A 22,224-nucleotide genomic window follows, 5' to 3' on the forward strand; every position below is an offset into this window, starting at 1 on the left:
AGCCAACTATAGCCAAGAGCATAAAATTAGTCGCCACTAAGAACCGTTCGTCGGTAAAACCATGGATAAAAAAGTTCTGATCGGTTTAAGTCAGAGTTTTTAAATTGCAGTAAACCTTCAGGCTAACTTTTTAACACTTTGAGAAAATGCTCGCCATGTCAAAGAAAAGTACTAACAAAACATATCCTCGTCACGATGGCGTCAATTCTTATAAATTAATTTTCTGATCTAATTAATCATTCATATATTTGGGGCTTCCCCGTTATTTAACTTTCCCAATGTTTTCGTTCTTCTAAAATGCAAATCATGTGCTAAATTACTGTTAGATATCTTTTCTATATTTATGTCAAATAATTAAATTTAATTAAATTTAATTTAAGTTAAATTAAAAATAATTATAGTTAAAAGATGACAACTTTGATGATTTGCTAGAAAGTTTAGATGGGATAAATTAAAGTTTTAGTTATCATGAAAAATCATCTAAAAAGCTAATATGAAATTGTTGAAACCTGACTGGGTTTCACATGACGGTAGGTGGTACCATGTACTACTAGTACTAAATTATTGATTTCAACAACAAATGTATTTTAAAATATATTATATCGATACATTTACATTATACAAGTGGCAAAATTTAACATCATAACAACCCTTTGTTTTAATGCTACTCAACCTGATTGCATTCCAGTGCCTTCCCGCCAAAGATCTTTGGCTTGGTAAGCTAGCCCTAAACTACGTCTGAGGCACCATTTGGCGAAAAAAATAAATGTCACAGCACAATAAAGCATTGTATTTTGGCATACAGTAACCAGTGGTTCTTAACCTTTTCCCTGGCTGCACTCCCTATAAATCACCAACCAATTCTCGCACCCCTTTTAGAAGAACAAAATCATTGTAATTTAATTTTTATACAATCAACTATTAACACAGTAACGTTCTGTGTAGCATCCCCGCACCTCCTTGGAAAAGTTTTCACACCCCTCAGGGGTTTGAGTACCCCTGGTTAATAAACCCTACAATAACTGTTTTGTAGAACTTTGGTTGCCACAAATTATGGAATGTAGTCACAGCTCAAAAAGCCAAGGTGATTTCAGGGTTGCACATGGCCATGATACTCAAACTGGATACTTTTGATGCTGTTCTTAAATCCTACCACATTTTCGTCATGGTTTTATGTTACTAACATTAGGGTTTGTGTGGGTCAAGTATTATTATGAAATTTATTTATTTCTTGCAATTTAAATTTTGACAACTTATTTTGTAACTGTAAAAAAGTGTGAGATGCTAGACCAGTGCCATTTTTGGGCTAGTTTTTTTTAACTACATCAATGCAAACATTTCAAACGTTCTGTTTGGTGTTCTTTAGGTTACGTTTTTGTGACGGCATGCTAAGATATACCTTTGTGACCCCCCTCCCACTCAAAAAAAAAGAAAAGAAAATTAAAATCATGAATTTTAATATTTTAATGCACTTTTTATTTTTTAATTTGCCAATCAATTTCGTTTTCAATCATAAAACGTTTGTAACATCTTGTTCTACTCCCCGTGTAGGGCAGCCAATATTTGCCATAGACATTCACCCCGATGGGTCCCGGTTTGCCACTGGAGGTTTGGGAGATGGCGGCAGCAGTGGAAAGGTTATCATTTGGAACATGACACCGGTGATTAACGAACAAGATGAGGAAAATGATACCATTCCGAAAGTTCTTTGCGTCATGAACAATCATTTAGGTTAAATAAGTTAATCTTGTAACAACTTTTAATAATCCCCCACAAAAACTTAATAAAAATAAAAAAATACAGCAGTGCAAAACTTTTATGATCTGTGAATTTTATATTTTGTCCATATATTACTTTAAGTTTAACATAGTTTTTTATCCATGTTATTTTTTTTATAAAAAATAGTAGTAAGTCATTTTTAGTTGTGAAAATTTGTTTAACTTGTACTTTTTGACCATTGGCTGAAATATTTGTTGCAGCTTGTGTGAACTCTGTAAGGTGGTCATGCAACGGGCGGTACCTAGCATCAGGTGGAGATGACCGTCTCATAATGATTTGGCAATTTGCAGGTAGGCAACTTCAACTTTTTATTTGCGCTTAAATGCAATGTAATTTTCCCCCAAAATGCCATGTCATGTTCCAAATAATGCAATGTCTAAGTCACTTAAACATATGTTGATAAAAGGTTGTTTTATCTTATGTAGAAATATCATTATTAATGTTAAGCGTTACCTAAAGTGTTGACTTTGCCTAAATACTTTAGGATATGGGGATGTCGGCAGTTTTGGTGACCCTTCCAAACTGAAAAGCACAGTGGGGGAAAGATGGAGATGCACTCATACCCTAAAAGGTCACACTGGAGGTAAAATATCTCACTTTTTTTATTTTTAGTATAGAGTGTTGGAATTTTTATACAACAGTGTTAAGTTGGTGCAATACACAGATTATTTCTTACGATGGGGGGCAGATATATAATTTGGAGGAAAATGACTTTATTTAAGAACTTTTTGGGCAGCCTTTATTTGAAATTTTTTTTAATAGATGCCTGGCATCAAGCGTTTGTTATGCATATGCCAAGTGCAACCACATGATTTTTTTAAGACAGTAGTGATATATTGTGTAACATTGTATTTAAAAAATACAAATTTGTTATGATTTTACTGGTGCTGTTGTGTAGATGTTTTGGACCTTGCCTGGTCACCTGCAAACCAATGGCTGGCCTCCTGCAGTATAGACAACACCGTCATGATTTGGAATGCTGAGAAGTTCCCAGAGTCCACAGCAGTTCTTAAGGGTCATTCAAGTTTGGTTAAGGTCCAGATATGTAGTTTATGCCCCTTTAACTAGCGCCCTTACTGTAGCTGAATGATGTCTTATTGTCCAGTTATCTCTGTTAGTACCCTATTTCTCGATCCCTGGTACACATAGCAGATTATTTTTTTATTTGCTAGCGCCATTGAAATATGACTTTTAATTATTTGCTTCATTCTTATTTTCCCTCCAATTTCTTTACATTTAATGTTTAGTTTTAGTTAGTTGTATATATATCAACACATGAAAAAATGTCGTTGAGAAAGTAATCTAGAAATAATGAATTTAAGCAAACATAACTTAGGTGAAATCCGATTTTTCCTTTTCCAATATTCCCAGGTTATGGCAACTATGATTCGCAGCGTGATTAATGGCTATACCTATTTTCAAACAAGTTTTATTATTTCTAAAACCTCAAACTCACTCCACTTGTTGCAGACATTGCTAGTTCTACTATTAGCCATTTTTAAATCGTTGTTTACACAGGGTGTTACTTGGGATCCGATTGGGTCATACTTGGCTTCTCAATCTGACGACAAATCAGTAAAAATCTGGAAGACGCTTGACTGGAAATTGGAAGAAACTATAACCGATCCATTTACTGAGGTTTGGAAGAACGCAAATCTAAAACATATAAAATATACCTATCATCGTGTCTAAATCTGTGGTATGTGATTTTGCATCGTTTTTGTCTCAAAGTTTTTATATGTTGCCTTCACTTCAAAATGTAGGTCTACCATAGGTTAGATCAGCGCTTCTTAACCATGTGCCATGGAACGTTGCCAGTGGAAAAATATCTAAAATGTAAAGAATATGTTTTTATCATTTGTATTTTCCATTTTGACTTAGCTCATTCATTCAACAGTTATTTAAATATAAAGCAACTATGAGGCCTATAAAATACAAACTTGTAAATGTTTCATAGGAAATACCGGTCTAGCCAAACAATTAAAGATCGCTTTGCTCGCCAGGTTCGCCGCCAGGTTTTTGGAGGTCTGTAGGTGCGCCATGAGTTAATTAATCACTGGCTTGTTAATATTTAGTGCACAGCCACCACACACGTGCTCCGTTTAAGCTGGTCACCGGACGGGGGTTATCTGGTATCGGCACACGCAATGAACAACTCCGGCCCCACCGCGCAAATTATTCAGCGCGAAGGCTGGAAGACGGACATGGACTTTGTTGGACACCGAAAGGCAATCACATGCACGAGGTTGTATACCGCTTTACACAAGTCTTGTGTATCTGTAATACGGAATACAGTTCTACAAAGTTCTTTTGTAGCATGTGTTTTTTGTTTATACTTGTTCAACGAAGCAAATTGATTTTAAATGTGTCATTAAAGTCTTAACCTTAATTTAAATTCCCGAATGTAAATGATATTATAGGCATGATCCTGTACAAAACACGATATTGTATTAACTGACCATCTTTTATTTTAAAACATTCTAAATACCTCATTAAGAAGTCTTCCCTAATATAACAAACATAGAACGGTCAACCCAAACCAAACCATACCCAAACCATACCCATAGGAAAGTATCATAAAATTCAAACTTATTCCGTTAATTTTTATTTGCTTGTTCTGACGTAAAATGCACATTCCGACGGCCCTTACTTATTTAGTGCCATAACATGAAAAAACGAACGCCCATTAGGACATGTTTTGACCTCTTCTTGGTCTTCTATCAATTTGTAAAAACCTAATATTATATATTTGTTTTAACAGTTAGGTAGGTAACGCAATCTTGAATACAAGTTTTGTAAAACGAGATTTTGACGTTAACATATCTTAACCAATTTTGATCAATAGTTAATATATCTTAACCATTCGGAATACCGTAAAAACGTATTTAAAATGTTTTACTCGACCTATATAGTCCTAAACATAAAAAGATTCGTGTCCAGCACATTAACCTCGACTTATACGTTTTCGACGCTTGATCACAGCTGTGTATGTATAGTCAAACATCCAAAGTGAAGTGTTATTTATTTAGTTTACGCGACTCTTTTTTGTGGAAATGCGACTTTTTCCAACGTGTATATGTTTTCCTGTAGGTTTAACGGCTGTGTGTTTTCCAACCCTTCTTCCACGAAGGAAGACAAGAAGGCCTCTTCCCTGCCGTACACCTGCTGTGCGGTTGGAAGTCGCGACAGGTCGCTCTCCGTGTGGCTCACTTCGCTGAGACGCCCCCTTGTGGTCATACACGACTTGTTCGACGACTCGGTGATGGACATTTCGTGGTAAAATTTTTGGCTTTTATTTTAATGGTATAATTTATAGCAGTTTTGTAAACAAGTCATTTTGAAATGACTTCAGACCCCGTCAAGTCATTTGTGAAATACCTCAAGTCCGAGTCAAATCTTTCGAAAAAATAACAAGTGAATGATTTTTATAGCTAGTCAACTCCAAGTCAAATCACTGATATAAATGTAAATTGATAAACGATTAAAAAAATTAAGTCCGATAATTAAAATGAGTAATAACCTTACTAAAAAAATATGTAGCGTTATAATCGTTTTACCCGCAAAAAGTGGCATAAATAGTTCAAATTTATAATAAAATGTGAAATCCTTATTCCAACCCAAGTCATTGGATTCGACCACTTAAGTCGAAATCAAGTCATTTGACAGTGACATAAGTGCACTTAAGTCAAGTCATTGATTTAAGTCATTACAACACTGAGTTATAGCTCTGCGGTGACATAGATTTCAAATTACGTATTGCGACACCCTGATTAAAAGTCGCCATAAAGTTTAACCTAATTTGACAACTTTTTAAATAAATTTTAAACAGTCAGTTTATTTCTCGCTAATTCTGTTATGTTACTATATGAAGGGCTTTTACGGGATACCATCTTCTCTGCTGCTCATGGGACGGGACGGTTGCCTACGTTGGTTTCGACAAACCGGAAATCGGCCAAACGTTAACACAACAAGAAAAGGTAAGTCCAAAAATCAGCGTCGAAAAGGCACTTTAACCAAATAAGGCGTTCTATTCAAAAAAGTGTTTCCGACTTAAGTAACCGGTAAAAGAACGGTGACTTTAAGATCTTAGGGTGAAGTTTTTCACTCTATAAATCTCATGCTATTGGTGTTGGTGGAAAATTTAACGCTTAGGAGTTTTATTTCCACCGTTTTTCACATGCTGGTGGAATTTAACACCATTTTTTTACAACTTTCCACCCAAACGTGGATTATTACAAACTCCAAATTTTACAGTGTGTGCTTATTTTTCTCCTCCCGGTAGAACAAATTGCACAAGGACACCTACGGAAAGACGTCGTGCGTGGCCCAACAGCCCCTAATCATTGAGAACCCGGCCATGCTCGCCATTCAGCAAAAGAAGAGCGACCAGGCTGCAGCACAGGGCGATCAGGTCGACACCAAGACCTCCCCAACGCCACACAACTACCCCGTGAGTGTTGCTTTAGGGCAGTGTACCTCAGGCCTTTATGGCTAGCTGCCACCCTCCGAGATAATAAATAGATAACGACACCCCTATAAGTTTTTTTCTGTAGGTAATTCATTAGAATGTCACAATAAACGGAAGTGGAACAACACACATCGATTCTACACAACGTAGAAATTTATAATTGAATTTATTCAACTCTACTTTTACACAAAAAGTTGAGCAAAAATCAGATTCTTAAAGATTCCCAAATATGTCGCGGCACCTTAATGATTAGAAATTGCACCACACTGTACCGCGGCACCCCGGTTGAGAACCACTGTTTTTTAGGGGTTGTCGACTGCCTTTGCACTTCCAGCAAGCCACGCCTGGCTATAGTTGCGATGTTCGACGCGATCGACACAAGTAATCGAATGTCCGCCATTTTATTATTATGTACGCTGAGTTTGGGTTTCGACGATACGATAGATTACTCTGTAAATCGAAATCTACTTCTGAAGTATGCGGATTTGTAATTTAAATATTTATTTTATATTCGAACGAAAATTGTTTTATTGATAGAAATAGGTAGCCTAACGTATTAACGATTTTTCAATTCTGTGACGTAACCCTTGCAAAAGTAACTGCTCGAGCGAATGACTTGATAAATGACACTTGTAGAACCTCACCACTTGACCATTCGAATATATAGCGATTTTATTTTGATTTTTAGTGTTTATAACATTTAAATCAGGCTTGTCCACCTAACATTTGTCGTTTCTCCAACTATACTTGGTATGAAAAGCAGTATCCAAATACATTTTTGATTACGTGTACAACTTACTCACTTAACTGTTTTTTATGTATGTTGGCCGAACATTCGACTTTATATTTTATCCAACATTTCATATTATATTGAACACAACAGTTGTTGAATCGTCCCAGCTATTATAACGTTGTTTGGAACATAACAATCCTATTTTGTTCGACAGACGAAGCAGATCGAAACAAGAACGGCAAACGGAAAACGCCGAATTATTCCGGTCTTCGTGGCACCACAAGAAGCCCTTGGGTAAATATTAAATACCTTTGAAGGACACAAGAGTTATTCAAACTTTACACTTTACACGCCCTACTGGTGTGTCTGAAAATCTCTTATCCATTGTAGTGCTTTGCGCCTTTCAAACATTTCTAAATTGACCTTTAAGGTTGGGTGTAGTTTTATGAGGTGGATTTAATACCAAAAAAGCTACGTTTGTTAAACATGCATGGAGGGCAACTAACATAAAGTAAACCAATTTTGTTCACCAAATTGTTGGCAAGCCGTCCTCGACGAAACCTCACTCCTTTAGAAATTATTTAAAATCACGGTCAATGTATTTTTATAACTCGACAAATGTTAATTTTTAAAGAACTTTAATTTAGGTTGTTGTAATCATTCCGTTAATGCACTTTGTTGTTGTTTTTAGTGGCATCCCTTGTCCGTTCGGCACTAACACTTCTTTCGGCCGCCCTCCCTCTACTTCATCATTGACAGGCTCCGCTCAAAAAGTAAGCCCGAACTATGTTTACAAATGTACCTGTATGCTTTTACTTTATTTCGCAAAAAAATTATAACAAAAAACTTATTTTATTTTAAAACTCAATCATTATTTTAAAGGTTACCCTCTATTTTGCTTTTAAAGTCACACACATCAACATTGTTTTCGTGATAAAGGATCCGTTAATCTATAAAAAAAAAACGATCCGTCAGAAATTAGTGCAGTTCTAAGCAAAAATGTCTACGACAATTAGTGCTTTCATTGAATCAGAAATGTTGACTTTTATACTTTGTTGACAATGCACTAATTTAACTTAGGAACTTAACTATCTTATGCCCAGGTTTTTTTTAAGGTTTGGTTTGGGTGACCGCTAAGTAGTTTTAAGAGACCGCAAGTGTTTCATTTAAATACCAAAATGTTGCAAGTCCAAAATTTGGGAAACCGCTGGAGAAATTTGGTTTCGGTTCCCCAAAACACCTTAAAAAAAAACACTGCTTATGCCCACCCGAGTTTGGGTTTTTATTCCAGCATTCAAATAACTATTAAAATAACGCACATTATTATAACGAATCGGGTGAAACAAACCACTAAACACGTCTGATCAAAACCGTAATATTGTATCATTCTGCTTTTCTTTATAGTCGTTGACATCTCCACCTGGCGCCATGGAAACATCACCGATGAAAATCAACAACACCTCTCAAGATGGCGTTAAAATGATGGTCGATGAAAAGACGCCAGAGCCGAAGCCACCGTCTGATTTACCAGGTGTAATTTTCTTGCTCGCGGATATAGTTTTAAAATTAATTAGGCTGGCAGTTTTGCAAAAATGGAAAAAAAATGATCAAAAATGGATTAATTTCTCTGTCGTTTGTTTCTGTCATTTTTGGTCTACCAATGTCGGACTTAATTACAAAAAGTAAGAAAAAGTAAGGGTTATCTAGTTAAGGGTTTTGGTTGGTGTTACGTGTTAATTAAACACATAAAAGTCATGTGTGTAACAGCTGGGTTTTTTCGATTGCCCAACAAGGTTTTTAAGGAGCGCTGACTATAATATGTACAATTGTACATGTTTTTAATTTAAATGCGTATTCTCATTTAATTTTGTGAAGAACCAAGTCCAAACGAAAAGGTCGGAACCGATAAGAAGAAATCTCCTCAAAAGCAGGCCAACGGGGATGTTGAACAGGTGCTCTTCCACACTTTAAATTGAACTTATGAAAAGGTAGATTTTAAATTTGTGTTTTTTTCGCGCAGAAGCGAAAGGCTGTGCTGGACAGTCGGCTCTGTGAAAAGTCGACGGAGTCCAACGCCTCTGAGAAGGGCAAGACCGTTCAGCTGCCCACGTTTCTTTCGCCAAGCAGGTTTGTACCGCTAATTTAAGCCTTGTATGCATACTTGGCTATTTCATAAAACGCTTTTCCCGTTTTCCGACCATTTGGCTCTATTTTTGTCGTATTTGACCGTGACATGGCCATTGGGCACTGATGATTTAACAATTAATTTGTCCGATTTCAATTTTATGTGTATTTGATATCATATTATTTTTCAACCTGCTTTTATCGTGGAGAAAGGCATTTTCAGTTTTATGCGGTGCCATACTATTGTTTAAGCAAGATCCAAAACTTCTAATAGAATACAGGCAATTTCACAAAATTAAACATTTTAAGCCAAACCAAAATCCTAACTAAAACTGATAGCAGAGAATTCCGATTGCCACCGTGGGTTTAGTACCACGTACAACACTCCTCTTCCATTTTAAATCATTCTAAGGTTGTCATTTTGATCGTGTGTTTGTCCGTCGTTCAACTAATCGTGGGTTGCTCAAAGAGTAAAAATAAAGAGTACAATATTTATATATACATCAAATAAGTTGGGCGAGTTTGGTCTCCCCTTCTTCATAATGGCGTAACTCGTACCATTGCCTAAGCTTTGTATAGTTGACATTATTTTCCAGCAAAGAGCTGGACAAGCGATCGCCGCTCCAAGAACCCGCCGCGCCCCCCGCCAAGCCCAACAAGGCCCCTTCCGCAGCGGCCCCCTCGCCCAGAAAACCGGGCCGGCCACCGCTTCATCTGTCGCGCAAGGTCAACGGCGCCGGGGCTTCCCCGGTGCGCAAGCGGCCCTACAAGCAATTGCGAAAGGACCACGTCAAGCATTTTTCCGGCGGCATCGGCGACGCGGCTTCGGTTGAACAGCAAGCGACGGTTAGTGAGGCAAGTCAACAAAGTTGAATTTGACTTATGGGTGCAAAAGTAACGGTTAAAGGTTTTGTTATTCGAAAGCTGTTTGTTCGTAGGTGCCAGGCGCCGGCCACAAGTCACACAGCACACATCATCACGTTACACCTCCGTTATTGCCGAGGAATAAGCTCACCAGAAAGATTGCGGTGCAATCCAGGGTAATATGTCAACGTGTTGTACTTTTTTGTGTGTGATAGTGTGATTTTTTTGGCAATAATAATATTTGTTCACTACAAGGATTGATATTTTTTTTGTTATTTATCTAAAGGTAATATTGATTCAGAAAAAAAGCTTGCTGTAAAAAATGAAAGACAACAAAAGTATTATGTGAATAGGTCTACTGCTATCGTTCGGTGAATCTCTAATACCAGTTCGTTTAAAATGTCGCCATTGTGATAATCATATTCCAAGAATATACTGATGCTGCCAGGCATTGTAGTAATTGAAAGTCGAACAAAAAAATATTATAACCCCGACGTTTCGATTCCCTATTCGGGCAATCCTCTTTAATTTCATATAATTATATAACCAAGTAATCGACAAACAATAACGCTTTACTTGGAAAAGTAACTGCACAGATTTTCTATTCTAAAATTTTATTAGGTTTTGAATTGTCTGAGCTCACTGTGTGGTTTAAACAGAAATTCCATCGGAACAAGACCTAAACCCGTAGAAATAAAAGCTAAATGGCCAGTATAAGGCCTATACAACTTTTGCTTAACCCCAAATCACTCCTCCAAATTCATCATTAACTCCACTAATACCTTTAATCCTAAACCAAATTCTAACCCCATGAATTACCCGCCCCTAACCCCGAACAGGGGTAAACAATTTTGTGCCAAAACAGCGGCGCCCCATCGGCCCCGTTCAAGCAAGGGCGCCCAAATAAAACACCAAGACGGCCGATGCCAGAAAAGTGTCACTTAACCGTACCATACCCTCTCCCTATTGGTTTAGGCGTTATTTTGTCCATTTCGGCCTTATTTTGGTAAATGAAGGACTTAATAGGTCTTATTCAGCCGATTTTAGATCTTACCCTATCGTGGTTATTACTTCTTATTTGGGTTTATTATGTGGTTAACCTTAGTATAATAGATAAATCTGATTTAGATATAGTTGCTTTGTATAGGTTTATTGTGTGTTCCGTTCAGGGGGCTTTGCTAACAGTAAGCCTAATATTTTGCAAAAAACTTAAAAAAAAAACCCGACTGTAAAAAAATCCCACGCACTTTCTACTGGTTACTGTTTAACTCCGGTCTTAAAACAGATGTCAAACGTTGCTCTTGATACTCTTTTATTGCTTGTTTTGCTTTTACCGTTGCGCCACCGTTCGTCGAATTTTGTTAATCTTTAACCGGTCTTAATTCAGGACTCCGCCGTTCCCCTGGCAACCGTGACCGTCGTCAACGATCTGACGTCAGACGACAAACCGGTGACGTCATCGCTGCAGAAGGTCAGCTGCTCGTGCGAAAAGGAGGAACGGTGGAGCACGGTTATGACGTCACCGGCGGTCTGTCTGCACATAAGCGAGTGAGTACAATGGACGATACTAAGAATTTATCTAAAATTTACTTAGCGGTTGAATGAATGCCCTATATACCTTGGCTTTTAAATTTCTTTCAACGTCGACAGCAGTCTGAAAATATTTAATTATTGAAATTTGCGAACCACAACGCAGACAGTGCGTGGCGCTAATTTACCTAATTTTAATTATCTACTGTTCACGGAAAGATTTGTAGGGGGTGATTTCATGGCAGTTGTATTTCAATATAGCCTATTGCTATTTGTTAATTATATTAACATCGGCCTACTAAACATTGATAAATTATTGGAAAAAATAAAACAGTTAGTTATGTTATTAACTGTAAGTTATATTATTACCACTTTATTTGGTGTCAAAACACTGAAAATGTATTTTTTGTAACTACTGTTCATAACAATCAATATTTATTCAGAATTTTCTACGTCCGTAATTTGTCGATTTAATAACAAGCTTGCTGTGACTGTAATACGCATTGCACATTCCAAAGGCACATCGTGGGAGTCGCATGTTTGGACCATTCCATCCACGCGTTGTCAGTTGCTTCCGGGAGACGCCTCTTCCCACCGATTCACCTCGGATCATCCGTCGCTCAACTACACTGCAAGGGACACTACTTGATGGCGGTGGACATTGCCTGCAACCTTTCCGTTTGGTAGAAATATTTTTCTGAATTTTAGTAAAACCGTACCTTTTATTTTTAACATGACGAAGAAAGCACCTTTTTGAAAAGGAAAAAGGAATGATAAAACGTTCACAAAATTGTACCTATTTCGATATTAGTTTTGATACTTATCCTACGCATAACTACAGCATTCAGCCAATATCCTCCAAAATATCGCTTTGTTTTAAAAAAAGACTATACCTGCAGTATCTCGTTATTATAAAAGAACTGCTTTAGCCACTAAACTTTAGGTCAGTGTCAAAAATCTTTTACACTTTTCATGCGGCATCGTCATCAAGTTTAGTAAACTCTCAGCTTTTAATGACCAAAATTGGCTGACCTAAAAATGCAAAATACAAGTCTATTGAATTACGCAGTGTTTTGTTACTTTGCTGGTATGCTGTAAAATACTGTAATATTATACAAAACAAAGGCAAATTTCAATGTTAGAATCTACTTTTAAGGCAAGTCGGTTAACAACTGCTCAACTTCTGGCAATTATGCTTCAATTTAAGCTTCGTCGCCATATAAATCCTACAAATGAATTTCACTAAAAAGTGCTTTCTCCTTAGGGACACGAAGTTGGGCAAGGCGGTGGTGGCAAGTCGCTCTTTTGCGCACCTGGTGGACGATGTGCACCGTTCCCACAGCAAATCAAGCGAGCCGTCGCCACTGAGGAAATGCTCCCTCACAGACCGGGGCCTACCCGTTGTAAGCCTCGTGAACGGAAAAACCTACTCCTTCAGTCTGGACCTGGCCTCCTGGTGAGCCGTAAACCTACAATCGTACCGTTTCGACTGGTCCCTAAAATTTCTTTTTCACGGAGATAATCTTTCATTCAGAGAAATATTTTTCGTATCTCTGTAGTTTTGCGTTGGCGGTGTGAAACAATATTTAAATTCTGCCTTATTACTGCTTACTACTTATGTTCTAATAAAACTTTTACAGACAACCCCCCGATGTAGATATACTGTATTGCATTAACATTAATTCCCTAAATAGTTTAATTCTATTTCGAACCCTTTTGATTAGTTTCATTAAACTTTCAAGTGATACATCAAATGTATTTTTGTCAATTTGAAGTGCGACAATTTCAAAGCTCTTACAGAAGTAGGTGGCATTTTGAACCTTTCGAATATCTCTTTATTCATTTTCAACACACATATGTTAAAAATAAATAATGAGATATTCGAAACGTTCGTGCTACTTACTTCTGTATGGGCTTTGATATTCTCCAGCCATTATGCTTCCAAGTGCAAGAACTTTTATCTTTATTTAAAATTCCACGAACTGTTTCGCAATATACGATCGTGCGATTCCGCGACAGGGTGTTGGTCCGTTCCACCAGCGACGTGGTCGAACAGTTTGCCGAAAACATCGCGCTGCCAACCGACGATCACGCGAGCTCCCTGGGCGACCAATTGCTCCCCTCCATTCTCAAAAAGGTCACTGTCGGGTGAGAGGAGCCAGAAAATGCTTTTTTGATTAAGTTGCGGCGTGCCTGTGTTTATTTTGCGCAGCGATTCCAGCGCCACCCGCGGGAATTTCCTTTATTCTGTTTGACTGCCACTTTATGTTGACTTTCGCTGTGTGATGTCGTGCCAAGGTGGTGTTTGTCAAATGTATTTGCTAATTGCGCGTTAAAACGCCGAAAGAAAGCCTGACAAAACTTCACCTGATTTTGTATAGGTTGTGTATTTTTTGCATTGCTGTCAAAAAACTATTTTTTGTTAGGGCAAATTTAAGAAATTTGATTCTAGCTAGTTTATTTCAAACAAAAATTACTACGCTAGTCTTAATGTAAACGGTAATACGAAACTAATATTTTTTCTCAATCCATTTAAAAAAATGTAATAGTTCAACTCGAGCGTTACTCTGTTTTAACTAGACAAAATTAAAAAAAAACGGTAAAAATGGAAACACCTTTTACGTTCCTAGTTTTTTTAGGTGAATAAATTGATTTTTTATATAGCTGTTTCTACCCCGACAATAGTTGTGTTTTAAGCGCCTTAAATGCTGGACTGAGCAAGACTTTGTTTTGTCCTTCGTGACCAAGCTTTAAATACCCTTATTGCCGACTAAATTTTTTGGCTGCAAAAATTGTTTTTTTTATTAATCCGTTTCTACCCCGACAATAGTTGTGATTTAAGCACCCCAAATGCTTGACTAAGCAAGACATTGTTTTGTCCTTCGTGACCAAGCTTTAAATACCCTTATTACCGACTGGTCCAGGTTGGGTGCTCACGCCTCGCGATCGTCGCACACCGACCCGGCCACGCAACGCAACGCCACCCTCGCCATGCTGGAGAACAAGCTGGCCGCCTGCGTGCTCATCGAGTCCGTGCATGAATACAAGAAGTGGATGCTCGCCTACGTTAGGTTGGTTGGCGCTTGCTATATTGTCTACTCGTATGCCTCTAGGTGTGATTTTTTTAAGACTTGAGTTAAGAACACCTAAAGCCCGGCATGAGCCATTATTCGTTGGCTTTTAGCAACTGAAACGTACATATACATAATGTGTGTTCTCTGATCAAGCCTTTCTGGTGTCGTACTGGCCAACGATAACGAATAAGTACATAAAATACCTTCGGAAAGGCTTACCAAAATAAATCAGTAAGCCTGGTATAAAAGCCTGGCCTTGTTTGCACTATAATCCTTATCGGCCGACAAAATTCGGTAAGCTATTCCGAAGGCATCTTGTGTCGTTGGGTATAAACAGGAATATTTTCAACAGAAAATAAAATAGGTTTCTATTTCTTCTATTTACCTAGCCAGCCCTGTCCCAAGTTGGTGAAATACCAAACCAAGTTTAACCTTGGTCAATTTAATTTATACTATTTGTAACTACTTAAAAAGGTTATTCACAGTAAAATTGTAGCTAAAACTCACTCTGCATCACTACAAAAGTTCATTTTGGCTTTCTCATTTCTCAACTGACTCAGATTCCAGATTTCGTTAAACTTGTAAAGGATTTATTTCTATTTAAAAAAAAATACAATTTTCTACTGTGTAGGTATTTGGTGCAAGAAAACCAAGAAGTGCGACTTCGAGAGGTGTGCAACGACTTGATAGGCCCGGTCGCTAGAAGGTCAAAGGTCAGCACGAAACCTGGTGAACCCGGACACTGGAAAACCCACGTTCTGGTGAATTATTGCCTCGTGTTGAATTAGATTAAACCAGGGGTTCTTAAACTGGGGTCCATTGACCCCTTTGGGGGTACGGGAACTTGTTTTAGGGGGTCAATGAAGGCCTAATTAAAACATTAGTCTATATTTGAAAAGTAATCATTTTTTTCAAGAAAATAGTTTAATTAAAACGTTTTTTCCACTGACTGTATTTTGACTTCAGTTCACCTATACATTTTTTGGACCGAAAACAACATATTTCTGAAGTCTAATTGTATCGTTTATTTTTTTGTAATTTATGACGTCATCCCTAAACATTTTTTACCTATCCTGGTCCACGCGAAACCAGAAAAAATATAAGGGTCAGCGACAAAAAAAAGTTCCCCTGCGTTAAACAAATTATCGCTGTAAGGTCGACCGCAACAAGTTCGCCGAATAAACCTAAGTTACTGGACAGCGCATAGCAAAAACTAAACCATCATTTCGGTTTGGATGTATTGAAATTTTTCAACTGTTGATTTGCGCTAAACGCGAAAACTGTAGGGCTTAATGCTCATAGTTCGTTGGTGTGCGTGGCAAACCGTGGCATACTTTAATTTAATGTAGCAATTTATCAAACGCTGATCTTCAATGGTCTAATTCTTAGTAAAAACTACTAAACTCCTTCTACGTACAAACTTACAGGGAATTCAGAAGCAAGTGCTCCTGCAAGACGAGGTACTACCCATTGTCGCTTCCAATCTTGCCTTCCAGCGACTATACACCGAGTACCAGGACCAGCTCGACAATCGAACAAGGCGCTCGTACGCAGGATTAAACGGCGGGTTTTGAGAATAATCAACTTTTTTACGATTTGCAATTCACTGCCATACTGATGAACCGCATGTTCTGCTCGTCTGCCTATACTACATAAGAAAAGCAGCTTCCAGAACAGACAATAAATAAACTACCAAAGCCGAACATTCTGGTTTGTGTTGTTAGTATTGTAGTTCAGAGAGGAACACGAGACTAATATTAACGTCGCGGGAAAATGCTTTTGTATTCTAGCCATTGTTTTTTAACTGATGATTTATGAGTAAATGCAAAAATGAAAGAAGGCCAGTGTAGATGCTAATACAGAATATAATGGTACCTTTGGTTTGACGAAGAGTTCCGGAAGCTGGACCCTGACACAGACTTGGACAACAAGCGGATTCTTGTTTTCTAGTTCAATAAATTAGAGCTAAAAACTCTAATATTGATTTTGGCAAATAATTCTAATCTATTTTTGATTTTACCAAAAATGCTACTTTGTCCAGCGGCATATATCGTCCCTTAGTCCAAACAAAAAATATGAATTTATATTATTTACTCGAAACGACTTAATTTCGATTTAAAGTAAACGATTGTAAATGTAATTCTGTTTTTTAAGAAATTTGTAATTCTAACTCTTGTTTCTAATTTTCTATTTGAATTAAATTCTGTTTTTAGGAATTAAGCATTTCTAAAAAACTAAGATGATCTAATTCTAATTTCGATCTCATTCTAAATCTGTACTATTTTGAAATACCAAAATAAATTTAGTTGTCCCGTTCGTTGGCAAACGTTACTTAATCCTATCCACCTATTTTTTTATTATTTTAGACTAAATTGCTGACACTACATAATGAATTTAAGTGTACTTAGTTTATTCCACCAGGAGCGGGTTTAGACAACATAGATGTTATAGGTTGCCACACGCATGGCTTAATATTGTAAAATGGGCATATACTCACGCTTGGTGTTTATTCGAACAACGAAGAACACTGATCGAATTTTGGGAAAAAAAGCTGGCGAAATGAAATTCAGAACGGAAGCGTTTGTTTTTTTGAAAACGTATATCTAATTCTGGCGAACCATTGCTAACCGTAAATTATTGTTTGAAGGTGGTAAATATATAAAATACTTAACAGTAATTATTTTTAGGATTCATCTATTTCGTTTTGGAGATGACTGGAATATGCTAGCTGTTCGTTGTTAATTTTTTTTTTTTGAAATTGTGACGGCATGGCGGAAAAGTGTTACAGCACAAACCGTAAAAAGCAAAATAGAAAATAATGTTTATTAGATTTACTTGTTTGTTTTCGTAGGTGCTTTAAACTTGTTGGATATAAAAATGCAAAACTGTGCGGTTTCGAAATTTATTTAACAAAAGTCGACCTTGAACTTCAAAAATCGATTCCTTGGTATATGAAGCAACATTATAACAAAGCGTTGCAAAATCACTCTTTTAAGATACAAGCGGCATTGAAGGTAAATCCGGCAAATTGAAAGTTATTTTATATCTGAAGCGATTGGCATAGAGAAGCAAGCAACTGTACTCTTTACAGTCAGCGGTGGTTGTGAAAACGACATTATCCATTGTTAAAATGGTGCTGATTGAAATCAATTCCGCCTTGAGCCAACCAACATTTCTTGGCCGAAAAGCATTTCAAAGCGAAAGGTGTTGTTACGGGGACGGCGCCTTATTCGACGTTCTTTTTGTCTGTGAGCAATTTTTCCAGTTCGTCTGCATCGTCGGAGGTTTTAACTCGAATCAGCATTGAAACAACCTGAAACAGATTTTACAACTTCTCTTAAAATGTCCTAAAACTACGAAACAGATTGCAAAAAAAACTATTTTTTTATTTAAGCCTTTATAATCAAAGGCAGCGTTTTTTCATATAGCTCGCTCTAAGCGCGAGTGGTTTTCCTTGAAGTTAAAAATAAAATAAAATAAATGACCTTATCCGGTTCGTTTTCATCGATTGGTGGGTTCGGCACGCAAGAAATCGCAACGTTGTTCTTGCCCTGCTTACTGACAGGAATCGCCTTGTTAAGCAAAATGTTGAGGAGGATATTTCCCAAGGCCGTGTCGGCGCGAACGATCAACTGGGTCTTCTTGGACTCGGTAACTTCCTTGAGGTGAAGATATCCGACTCCTTTGTCGGCGTAACTCCCCTCCTTCATGTAGAAAAGCTTGCACCTATAAAAATATTTCTCTTTTTTGGTGTTTAAAAAAGTGATTTAATGCAAAGCTTGCACCTAAAAAATATTTCTGTTTTTTGGTGTTTAAAGAAGGGATGTGAAGCAGAGTCACGTTGCATTAAAAACTTTTAAAATGTCGGTGTTTGCTTTCAATAAATGACCTGTTGTTTTGCTGTCCTAGTATCACTAACTTACTTTTTGGTGTAAAATGCATCGTCTTCTTTAACTGCTTCAACGTCGGGTTTGGGAGGGACATACTCATCTTCCTTTGGAGTTGAAAAAGAAACATGCTTTACATTACATTATTAAACTAAATAACACCCTTTTTTGTCATTAATCAAAATGGAAACAGGGAAAGGTATATATATTTTTCGCCTATAGTTGCAATTACATTGCCCTGAATAAATTTGCCCGAATAGGTCATCGAAACGTTGGCTCTTTAATAAAATTTTGCCGGAAGAGCAATTTTATAATTAAAACAATGCGCAACATTCAGAGAACGATGGATCATTCAATATTTAGCGCTTTATCAGTAAACATCACCTTTGAATCCGATTGTGATGTTTGAGCAGCAGCCAGAGGCATTGGTGCACTGACAGCCGACGAGGAAAACTGGAAACCCGTAAAACCGGACGAGGTTGGTTTTGACAGGTCGCCAAACTTTCCAAAACCCTTGAAGGGAGATGCGGTGGAGGTGCTGGGCGCAAACATGGGTTTTGCTGGCGGCGAGGTTGCTTTTGCCTGACTTGCAGAGGAGAACAGGGATTTGCTTGGAGTAGAAACTGCTGCTAATGTGGTAGCTGGGATGGATGTATCTTCTTTGAGAAAACCAAAGGTTTTCTTTAGAGGAGAAGACTCCTTGTCGGGTGCTGAGCCTTGACTGAAATCAAATTGGTAATACTTTTTTGAGTCTGCAAATTTAATGCTTTATTCCACTGTTTATCAAACTATTTTTCTTGTGACGCCTTTAAAAATTGTTGTTGGACTTGCGACACACCCGAGCGATAGGAGTTTTACTTATTTGTTTGTTTACAACATAACATCAAAAAATTTGCAAGCCTTTTATTACCACAATTGAGTTTAAATACGAAGTGGATTCACTATGCGACGCCCTCCGAAAATTGACACGACGCACCAGGGCATCACAACGCACAGTTTGAGAACCATTGCTTTATTCAATTAATTCATTTAAAAAACATGCATACATTTTAATTTATTTAATTACCAGATATCCAAGGGATACCAAACACTTTTTCAAGTGAAAATTAGCAAAATTGGAGTAATTAAGATGGGTAAAGACCAGGTTTACAATTATATTAGGCCGTAACATGCCTTTTGAGAAGCTTTAATCTACCTTCCACTGTCAAATTGCAATTTACAAAAATTATGTTTTTAAAAACTATACCTGCTGTCACATTCAGATTGACTTTCCCCAAACTTTTCATCGATGCTACTCATGTGTTTTTCATAGTCTTTGAAAATCGGAGTAAGGTCACACAGTGGATTTTTATTCACGTGATCCTGAATATAAAGTTGCGATCACAGCAAGTTTAAGAGTCACTTCAAAGACAAACACAAAAATGCAAACATACCATTATCCATTGGCTGACACTTTTATTGAGAGCACTGAGATGCCTGTTGTACTCTGAACTTTTACTTCCCATGGTAGCTTCCTCAGATTTTTTCATCTGCATATATGTCATTTTAAGGTACAAGTAAATAATAAATTAACTGGCTATGTTAATGTGGTAACTCACCAATGGAGAAGATTGGCTGCTACTTGAAACGTCACCTACTACTTTGGTAGCAGTACTCTCAAGCTTGGCTGAAAACAAACATATTTATATTATATAAATTAATTAGACAAATTGGAAATAAAATAACATAAACTAGATTATAAACAACCTTTACAAATTTAAGTTGATCTACCTGTGTTGAGCTTGAAGGTACTAACAGGTAGATTTGAATTTGACGCAAGGTTGAAACCCTTAAAACCGTTGGAACTTGTTTGTGCGGTAGTTGGTTTCAAACCACCAAAACCAGAAAATACTCCAGAACCCTGTAAAATGTGCAAGAAAAAAACTGTTTTAAGTCTAACTATTGAATATTAACATCAAATGCGAGTGAAACAAAGGAAACATAACAAAATACTAACTTAAGGATGATGGAACACAGATGATTTTTTGTCCTGAGCATACAAAGTTATATGGACACATATTTGAGGGTTAGGGACAGGCACAATTACAATACTTTATTTGGGACCAATAGGGTCTTTTCAATAATGTAACAGATGGTCCACAAATGTCATTGATGCTATCTGATTTACCATTGTCAGCCATATTTGAGGCCAGCGTAAACCAGTAAAAATAAGATTTAGGAGCGCTTTAGTCGATGTTGTGTTGCAATAAGTTTGCAACCAAACATCATTAAAGGTTAAGTAAATTCTAATTCGATAATCTAAATGAAGGCGCTTCTATGTTGTTAAAGAATATATTTTAAACTTGTAGGACACAAAAATCAAGGCAACAGACATCAAATTTAGAATAAAGCAGAAAGTCTGGTAGAGGTCCTAAATAGTTGCATTGGGGGTTGTCAAAACTGACTCCGATGAGATAAGTTTTCTATTAATAATGCCACTTTAAATACTATGCATATTTTATTTGTTTAAGTTAACCATGTTACTGAAAAACGGAGACAAATATGAAGGTGATGCTCCACTTGATATAATGTTCAAATGCCCTATAAGGATTTAAGAAAACCTTTTTTTGCTTTAAGTTGTTGCCAAAATTTCAGAATTGCAACACATCATATTACTGCTAATAACAGACCACCTTCCAATGTAAAGCAGTATAGGGAATAATCTTGGTGGAAATCCAGTTTGCACTCTGTGGCACGAGCACACCAGAGATTTTTGAAAGCAGACTTTTGCGTGCATGTGCATGAATAAGCAACTTGCATGTACCTAAATTTAAATTAACGATCTTTGAGTGTGCATAAAACGTTGATTCTATATTTGCACACATCAAAATTTGGCGCTGCACACCAAGATCTCGGTGTGAAATGCCATGAAATGCAGACTTGTGTACATCGGAGTTAGTAAATTACAAACCAAAATTTTGCAAAAAAAGGTTGAATTGTGGAAAGATTTCAAACCTTATACATAAACCAAAACGTGTTGCACACCTGTACAGTGCACCTAAAAATTTGGTGCTAAACACCTCAGATCCTAGCAAAAAGTGAAATGGAACACAGACTGCACAACCCAAATGCATTTAATTTTACAACGTATCCACCAGAAATGCTATAAAATAATGTCACTGCCACTCTTTATGGAAGCCAGTCCACCCCAAAGATGTTTGGAAAAAGGCACTGAATGTAATCAGGCTGGGCAACATGCAACTAATTTCGGCGCTGGTCTCGAATCCTACCACAACAAGCATTATTTGGGTTAGGTTGCACCTAACATGTTTTGGGTTAAGGTGGGTCAAGTTTTATTATAATAATAATACTTGACCCACCCACACCCAAACGCCGACTTCATAACTATGGTAGGATTCTAGACCAGCGCCCTAATTTCTGTTAAAGGATGTTAAATGATCTCACTTTTGTTGCCGACTCTGGATTTCTTCTTTTTGCTTTTTTCATAACCCTTGCTTTGAGCACGTCAGTTTCAGCAGCTTGAAAAACTCCTGCCTCTTGGGGCTCATCTTCGTCTTCCCAGTTCTGGTCGGTCAAATATTTATCAGCACCTCTCTTGGACATGCCAGCAGAATCATAAAGACCAACGAAACGAACTTTTCCTAGAGCTGACGGTCTTTTATGCGGCCTTCAATATATTCTTGTTTAATTGCTGTAACTCTTTGTAACCAACGAAGAGCAGGGTTTATACAAGAACAAAGTTACAGGTGAAACACGATTGACGTA

At 37.3% G+C, this 22,224-nt stretch overlaps 2 protein-coding genes across 3 annotated transcripts; one reads left to right on the plus strand and one right to left on the minus strand.

Annotated features, from left to right (window-relative positions):
• The first annotated feature begins 403 nt into the window (after positions 1-403).
• LOC146147955 (protein HIRA-like) lies at positions 404-16,286 on the plus strand. Of its 2 annotated transcripts, XM_083387165.1 has the most exons (24): positions 404-530; positions 1,552-1,731; positions 1,980-2,069; positions 2,264-2,362; positions 2,678-2,814; positions 3,298-3,417; positions 3,855-4,024; positions 4,870-5,055; positions 5,651-5,756; positions 6,062-6,229; positions 7,195-7,274; positions 7,672-7,753; positions 8,385-8,511; positions 8,856-8,932; positions 9,001-9,107; positions 9,701-9,950; positions 10,043-10,144; positions 11,356-11,516; positions 12,017-12,181; positions 12,763-12,954; positions 13,518-13,646; positions 14,423-14,569; positions 15,204-15,333; positions 16,000-16,286. In XM_083387165.1, exons 1-24 carry the CDS (start codon positions 494-496, stop codon positions 16,144-16,146), a joined length of 3,189 nt encoding a protein of 1,062 aa, XP_083243291.1. In that variant the 5' UTR covers positions 404-493; the 3' UTR covers positions 16,147-16,286. The 2 variants fall into 2 exon arrangements, with proteins under 2 accessions (XP_083243291.1, XP_083243290.1); XM_083387164.1 differs by lacking the exon at positions 404-530 and having other exon boundaries at positions 725-1,731.
• Positions 16,287-17,068: 782 nt separating this feature from the next.
• Positions 17,069-22,224, minus strand: LOC146147956 (nuclear pore complex protein Nup50-like). The gene is made up of 9 exons (XM_083387358.1): positions 21,904-22,224; positions 20,230-20,359; positions 20,058-20,125; positions 19,893-19,988; positions 19,706-19,821; positions 18,844-19,180; positions 18,496-18,566; positions 18,058-18,298; positions 17,069-17,885 (listed from the first exon to the last, which is right to left on the minus strand). The coding sequence occupies exons 1-9, from the start codon at positions 22,060-22,062 to the stop codon at positions 17,799-17,801; spliced, it is 1,305 nt and encodes a 434-aa protein (XP_083243484.1). The 5' UTR covers positions 22,063-22,224; the 3' UTR covers positions 17,069-17,798.

Source organism: Ascidiella aspersa, chromosome 4 (assembly GCF_963924565.1).
Source record: "Ascidiella aspersa chromosome 4, kaAscAspe10.2, whole genome shotgun sequence".
NCBI lineage: Eukaryota > Metazoa > Chordata > Ascidiacea > Phlebobranchia > Ascidiidae > Ascidiella > Ascidiella aspersa.

Excerpts from the sequence above, each read along its gene's own strand:
- LOC146147955 (XM_083387164.1), top strand. The coding sequence starts at position 1,329 with ATGCAAACATTTCAAACGTTCTGTTTGGTGTTCTTTAGGTTACGTTTT. Across the intron at positions 10,145-11,355 it reads AGATTGCGGTGCAATCCAGG|GACTCCGCCGTTCCCCTGGC; the intron begins GTAATATGTCAA and ends GTCTTAATTCAG. Across the intron at positions 14,570-15,203 it reads TGGATGCTCGCCTACGTTAG|GTATTTGGTGCAAGAAAACC; the intron begins GTTGGTTGGCGC and ends TCTACTGTGTAG.
- LOC146147956 (XM_083387358.1), bottom strand. The coding sequence starts at position 22,062 with ATGTCCAAGAGAGGTGCTGATAAATATTTGACCGACCAGAACTGGGAA. Across the intron at positions 19,181-19,705 it reads CAATCTGAATGTGACAGCAG|TCAAGGCTCAGCACCCGACA; the intron begins GTATAGTTTTTA and ends ATTTGATTTCAG. Across the intron at positions 18,567-18,843 it reads CATCACAATCGGATTCAAAG|GAAGATGAGTATGTCCCTCC; the intron begins GTGATGTTTACT and ends TCAACTCCAAAG.